The sequence below is a fragment of the Neopelma chrysocephalum genome, unplaced genomic scaffold, assembly GCF_003984885.1.
Source record: "Neopelma chrysocephalum unplaced genomic scaffold, ASM398488v2 Primary Assembly neopelma1_76, whole genome shotgun sequence".
NCBI classification, from domain to species: Eukaryota; Metazoa; Chordata; class Aves; order Passeriformes; family Pipridae; genus Neopelma; species Neopelma chrysocephalum.
The window spans coordinates 11,291,517-11,297,516 of NW_020897737.1; the positions used below are offsets into that span (position 1 = coordinate 11,291,517).

The 6,000-nt window shown below is 36.4% G+C and overlaps 1 protein-coding gene across 1 annotated transcript in view; it reads left to right on the top strand.

Moving 5' to 3' along the window:
- USP9X (ubiquitin specific peptidase 9 X-linked) overlaps positions 1-6,000 on the top strand; it is a 105,844-nt gene that overhangs the window by 54,044 nt on the left and 45,800 nt on the right. Inside the window, 4 exon segments of the mRNA XM_027688868.1 lie at positions 740-827; positions 2,407-2,749; positions 4,139-4,278; positions 5,708-5,730. Coding sequence (XP_027544669.1) covers positions 740-827; positions 2,407-2,749; positions 4,139-4,278; positions 5,708-5,730 — 594 coding nt within the window.

Genomic DNA, 6,000 nt, shown 5'->3' on the forward strand with positions numbered 1-6,000 from the left:
AACCACACCAACACCTGTGTTCTCGTGAAGCAAGCAGCTGTTTGTTAAGCAAAATATTATGCTAAGATTTGACAAAATGCAGGTAGAAGTTCGACTTCTTGCCTTATTTTAAAATTACTACTTCTGTTTCAAGCTTGTCAGTATTACAAGGCATTTGGGTTTTGTATTTGGAAACTTGCAGTAGATAAAGTTGTCTTATTTTCTTCTTCTGAGTTGTGTCGTGTACTTAGCTACTTATAAAGGTGTTAAAGAAATGGAGGAATTATTTCCTCTGGAGAGGAGAAAGTCCAAAAGTGGAAAATTTAAATTTTGGAAAAGATATTCTGTAACGAAACTAAAGCACCCTCAGGACAAAAACCCGCCGGATAATCTGAATTATATGCTTGGTATACTTTCATTTTTAACTGACTTCTGGCTTCAAAATGACTACCTAAAATTAGGAAAAATTGATTTGAAGTAGAAGAATGCAGGTTCCTAATTTTTCTGTAATACTTTCATTGAACTGTGAGGACATGTATCTGCACCTAATTGTGGATTTGATTATAGACCTGGGTGGTCTTTGCCTATACTCATTTTAATCCAGGATGAAATACTAACAGGTAATTCTTTTCATACACCTTACTGAAAATTTGCTGGGTTTTGAGTGGTTTTGATTATATTCAGAATAACAAGTCTTCAAACACATGCTGTCTTGTGGAGTCAGCATGCCTTTTCTGAATGTCTTGTCTTTTATTTGCAGAGCATGGGGAATATGATCCCCAAACTGTAAGGCCAGGAAGCAGATACAGTCACGTGCAGGAAGTACAGGAGCGACTCAACTTCTTACGGTAAGTTTTAACTTGAATATTTGTTTGACTTCTGTAAGAATACTTTGAATACTTTAAAGGAAAAGAAACCCTTTGCATTTCTTTTTCTTCTACAGCTTTAAGTTGTTCTGTTAACTTCTTTCAAAACTCAGATGCAAAAATACACTGGATGTTTTTGTTTTGGTTTGGTTTTCTTTCCCAGAGGGCTTCTATGCTTCTGTTGGAATATTCAAATAAAGTTTATTAGGATCTTTGCAATCCAAGGCTCTCATTCTGCACTAGGATTTGTGTGGTTTTTTCCTGTCTGTGTGTAGAACCCTACTGACTTGAATACAATGTGCAGGTGGATGCAGTTACATACCTATTGGAGTAACTTAGCTGACAGTTTAAAACGTTCCAAGTAGGGCTATGGCCATGTGTCCTTATTTCTTGCACCATACCAGACTTAAATCCACAATCATAACCTGACATATACTTTTGTCAGCCACTGGTGTTGTTTTGTCAACAACTGAGCCATAGAAAGACACTGGAATAGAATTATTTGGATGACTTTTGGCCAGCTGCTGTTTGAGAAAGCAGAGGATCTCTGCTCATCATAGAGCTGCTGTATGTTGATGCTTTTTAGTCTGTCTTGACTTTTTCTTAGTTGTTTTTAACCTTTTTTTAGGCAAGTAAAAATACTTGAACTGTCAAGTTCTGAAGTATTCTTTACTTGTTTTCTGAGGGAGATTTTTTTACTTTTTAAAATTTTACCAAGAATTTTTATGAATTAATCTTAAGTGTTAAATGGTTAATACAATAGCATATGGATAGGCTTAATTTATCACTCCTGCGTGTTAAATATTGTAACTTCCTTAGATTTAAGTTCACTATTTGTTAATGTACACAAATTTATGAAGTCTCATGGTTGTCAAATGTAGAATATGTAGCAATTTCTGAAATGTGGTGCCATAACTTAGACCCTGATTCCTTTTACATAGAAAAGATTTTGAATCAGAAAAATTATTCTGAAGAACTTTATCATTTGTTCCTCCTGAAACATCCTTAGTGTTAGCTCTCAGAATTGAAGTTCTTAATAATTCTGTCTTAATAATTTAACACAAATGAAAAACTTGGTTAAATAAAAGGAAAAATTTCCAGTTCATTGACTTTATTCTGTAGAGTTGATATTTTTTTTGCAATTTTGCTAAAGCAAGTGTTACAACATTGTGAGTGATTGCAGAATTAGTTTATTCTCTTATGTTGTGACCTGACTTTTAAACTAAATAGTTTACATTAGGAGATGTGCATTTCTTTGTGTATAAAATGTAAACAATGCTTGGTATTTTTGTGTAAGACGTTTTTTGCTGAATGTTATTCCTTTTTTATTTGGAATATAAGGTCTTGATCTGTTCAAACTTACTAAGAAATCATGGGGCTAATTATGATGTAAATAAATGTATTGATGATGTAAGTAAAGTTTTCAAGGTCATGTTTACGATACATAAATGAATTACATATATATAGATATATATTCACCTTTGTGCCTGTGCTTTTTACTGAATTGTAACCCTGGATGTCTGTTAGAAGTGCTGTTAATTGTCTCTCTGTTTTGCTCAAGATTTTTATTGAAGGATGGTCAGCTGTGGCTCTGTGCCCCTCAGGCGAAGCAAATATGGAAGTGTTTAGCTGAAAATGCGGTTTATCTTTGTGATCGCGAAGCCTGTTTTAAATGGTATTCCAAACTAATGGGGGATGAACCAGACTTAGACCCTGACATTAATAAGGACTTCTTTGAAAATAATGTGCTTCAGCTGGATCCTTCCCTATTAACAGAAAATGGAATGAAATGTTTTGAACGTTTCTTCAAAGCTGTGAACTGTCGGGAAGGAAAGCTAGTAGCAAAGAGAAGAGCCTATATGATGGATGATCTGGAATTAATAGGATTAGACTACCTTTGGAGGGTGAGTTAATTGGAGGAAACATCTGAAAGTTTAATTGCTGAGTCTTTCTCAGTCTCTTAATATTTTTAGGAATATGTGATTTCATATTGAAATTACAAAAATCTACTTTTTCAAAGTAAATGCATGACTTTTGACTCCACTGTCTTCCCAGCAAGTGTACAAGCTGGTAACTTTGCAGACTGATACTTGATGGAAAGTTGTTTGAAACATAAGTATAGTTATGTATGCACACAAAATTAAAAATTTGCCTATACTGTTGAAGAAGAAAGGATCGTTCCAGGTGATTTACCTGTAGATTTCTCTTTCACATGCACATTATAACTAAACTTTGTTCCATGCATTAATAATCTACTTTATTGCGTTCCAGACCAGGTGACCACTGCTCTGATTCTTTCTCTTATAGCCACAACCTGTTCCCTAAACCTGTTGGTTATGCAGGATCCACAGATTCTGTGTAGCCACCTGTTCTATACATATAAAATCTTCCTTTTCAATAAGAAGATTGTTGCTTTCTGAAGCTTGCCAAGTCTGTTGGGGAAAAACATCAGTATCTAATCTGTTGCGTAATGTTCTCGGAGTGTTCCTGGTTCTCAAGAGCTGCATTAAAACCCACAGTGCTGCACTGTGGCATGATTATCATGACTGTGTTTTTGTAAAACATGTACAGCAGCTGTCTGCAGTAATTTTGGTTGTGGCTTTTTGAAGGATTAGGTGTTTTAATCCTGGCGATAATAGTTAAAACCAAAGTAGATCACAATTTGTATACAAATAAATTCACACTGTGAACAGAGTGCCCACATAATGATAGCATGTTTTAGTGTTGGCAATCACCTTACTCTGGTCAGCATGACAAAACTCATTAAGCTTCAGCTCAGTATCCTGCAGGGTTTGTCTGTAAAACCTGCTTTCAGACCTGATGACTAGTAATTAAAATTTAGATCACCACGTTAGAAACAGAATTCATTTGCCTGTTCCCCTTCCACCCGCTCACAGCCATTTATATATTTGAAAATTCTCTTTGGTGATGCAGGCTGTTCAAGCATCTGAAGAAATAGTTTTCTTATTCTCTGAAACTAGAGAAAATTGGAATATTATGTGAAGATGAATATATAAACACTACTTCTATTCTGTTTATAAAACATCAGCTTTTTTTTTTGTCTGAACTCCTTTAAAACTAGCTAATTCTTAACCATGATTTTTATATAATTATATTACCTTTCATGTAAGTTTTATTTTTTGTATCTAAGCATTTTAATCACTTTCACCTGATTAAATCATTCAACATGCTGTTGTGTCAAGATACTTATGTAGTAGTTATGTTTTTAAATTTTATACCAGCAAGTTTTAAGATTTCTAATGCTTTTTGGTTTTTTTTTTTAATTATGCTAGGTTGTGATTCAGGGAAATGACGACATCGCCAACAGAGCAATAGACCTTCTTAAAGAGATCTATACTAATCTTGGCCCAAGGTTACAAGTTAATCAGGTAAAAAAAAAGCAACAAGCAAACTGAAATATGATAGAAAAACAGTAATAAAATTCAATTTGGTGATATTTTTATAGTTGAAAGATTCGAAAACAGAATAATTTTCATGTTTTGCAGAGTATACTCCTGAGTCCAGCCATCAGTTTCTGGTCAGATACAGAATTAAAGAGTTTTTTCTTGTATTTGGAGACTGAACTCTGATAAATTTTTCATATTAAGTTCATCTGTTGTATTTGATCTTTCTACTCAGAAAACAGTTAATGTCATATACTTAGGAAGGCGTTTTGTCGAACTTTCAGTTGTGGCACATATTTATACCAGCATGTTCCCTGGCTGGGTCTATGGAGTGTTGTCACAAGCTAATGTCATCTCTTTTTTCTGTCATGTCCCTTACAAAGGGTCACAGAGTTTCCCTATATAATGATCAAGCTGAGCTCTAGCAAATCAGATATTATCTCCCTGCGTTAATATTTGCTGGGAGCTGCATTTCAGTGGGCAGAGAAGAGAGAATGAATTTCTGTGAGGTCAGAAGAAGGGATGTCATCCAAGGGTCCTTGTCAGGCTTGAGGTGGGCCTGTGAAAACCTTCTGAAGCTGGACAAGGCCAAGTAGAAGGTCCTGTGCTGCACATGGGTCAGAGCAATCCCAGGCACATGTACAGGCTGGGAGGAGAATGGATTGAGAGCAGCCCTGAGGGGAAGGACTTGGGGGCACTGGGGGACAAGAAGCTCAACATGAGCTGTTGATGTGCACTCACAGGCCAGAAAGCCAAACATGTCCTGTCAATCCTCTGGACAATGTCCAGTTGATAGCTTGCCAGTTGTATTTCTTAAGACTTCAATTTTCATACTTGTCCTCAAAAACACTTTTAGAGTCTTCAAAGCTGCCTGTTTGCCAGATCCAGCACAGCTGCTCCAGGTGGTGCATTTACAGCCATTCAAGCTGTATCTGCAGTGGCAGATGGCTGGAGCCTTCTCTCTTGCAATGGGTCTGGGCTTACTAAGCGTGCATCAATCTGTGCATCTGCACATGGTTAGATCTGACAATTCCAGAAGTGTTGGATTGACTCAACATGCACACAAGTATTCAGTGTGCTGGTAACTCCTCTGTTCCTGAGCTGCCTCTAAGGAAAGTGGCTGCTGGACTGTGATTTGCTGCAGTAGCTGTGACTGTTCATGTTTTGGCTGCAGACTTACCTGGAGACACTGTGGATTTTTTACAGTGATTCTCTAGGTTATGTGTCAGTCTAGGTCAGGAGCAAGGATGTTAGATGTCAGATATAAAATGTTAGATACCAGGCAGAACGAAGAGAGCTGCTACAGCTGCCACTCTACTGAATCTAGCTCAAAATCCGTTTCTGAGTTTGTGCAGGAAATGAGTGTATCTGGAACTTGGTTATGTGGTTTTGGAGGCTGGGGCCGGAGTAGTTGTTCTGAAGGTTTGCAAATGTTCTGTGTTCACTCTTAGTGTTAAGTAAGTCAACCTATACTGGATTGTCAGCTAAAGATTCATTAACAGTCTGAGAAAATGATGAAGTGAAAGTCCAGTTGAGTGTTCTCTGTCCAAACTTCCACTTTTTCTATTTACATGCAAGTTTGCACTGTACAGTTACAGCTGCTGATGACATGTAAGATTTTTGAAGCCACAATAAATTAGAGCTATTTTATCAATGGCAGTTGATTTGGTTAAATGGTTTGATTGGGGGGATTTTTTTTTACTTCTACCATTGAATTATCCTTCTGAAAAAATGATTTTTAATATTTCTTG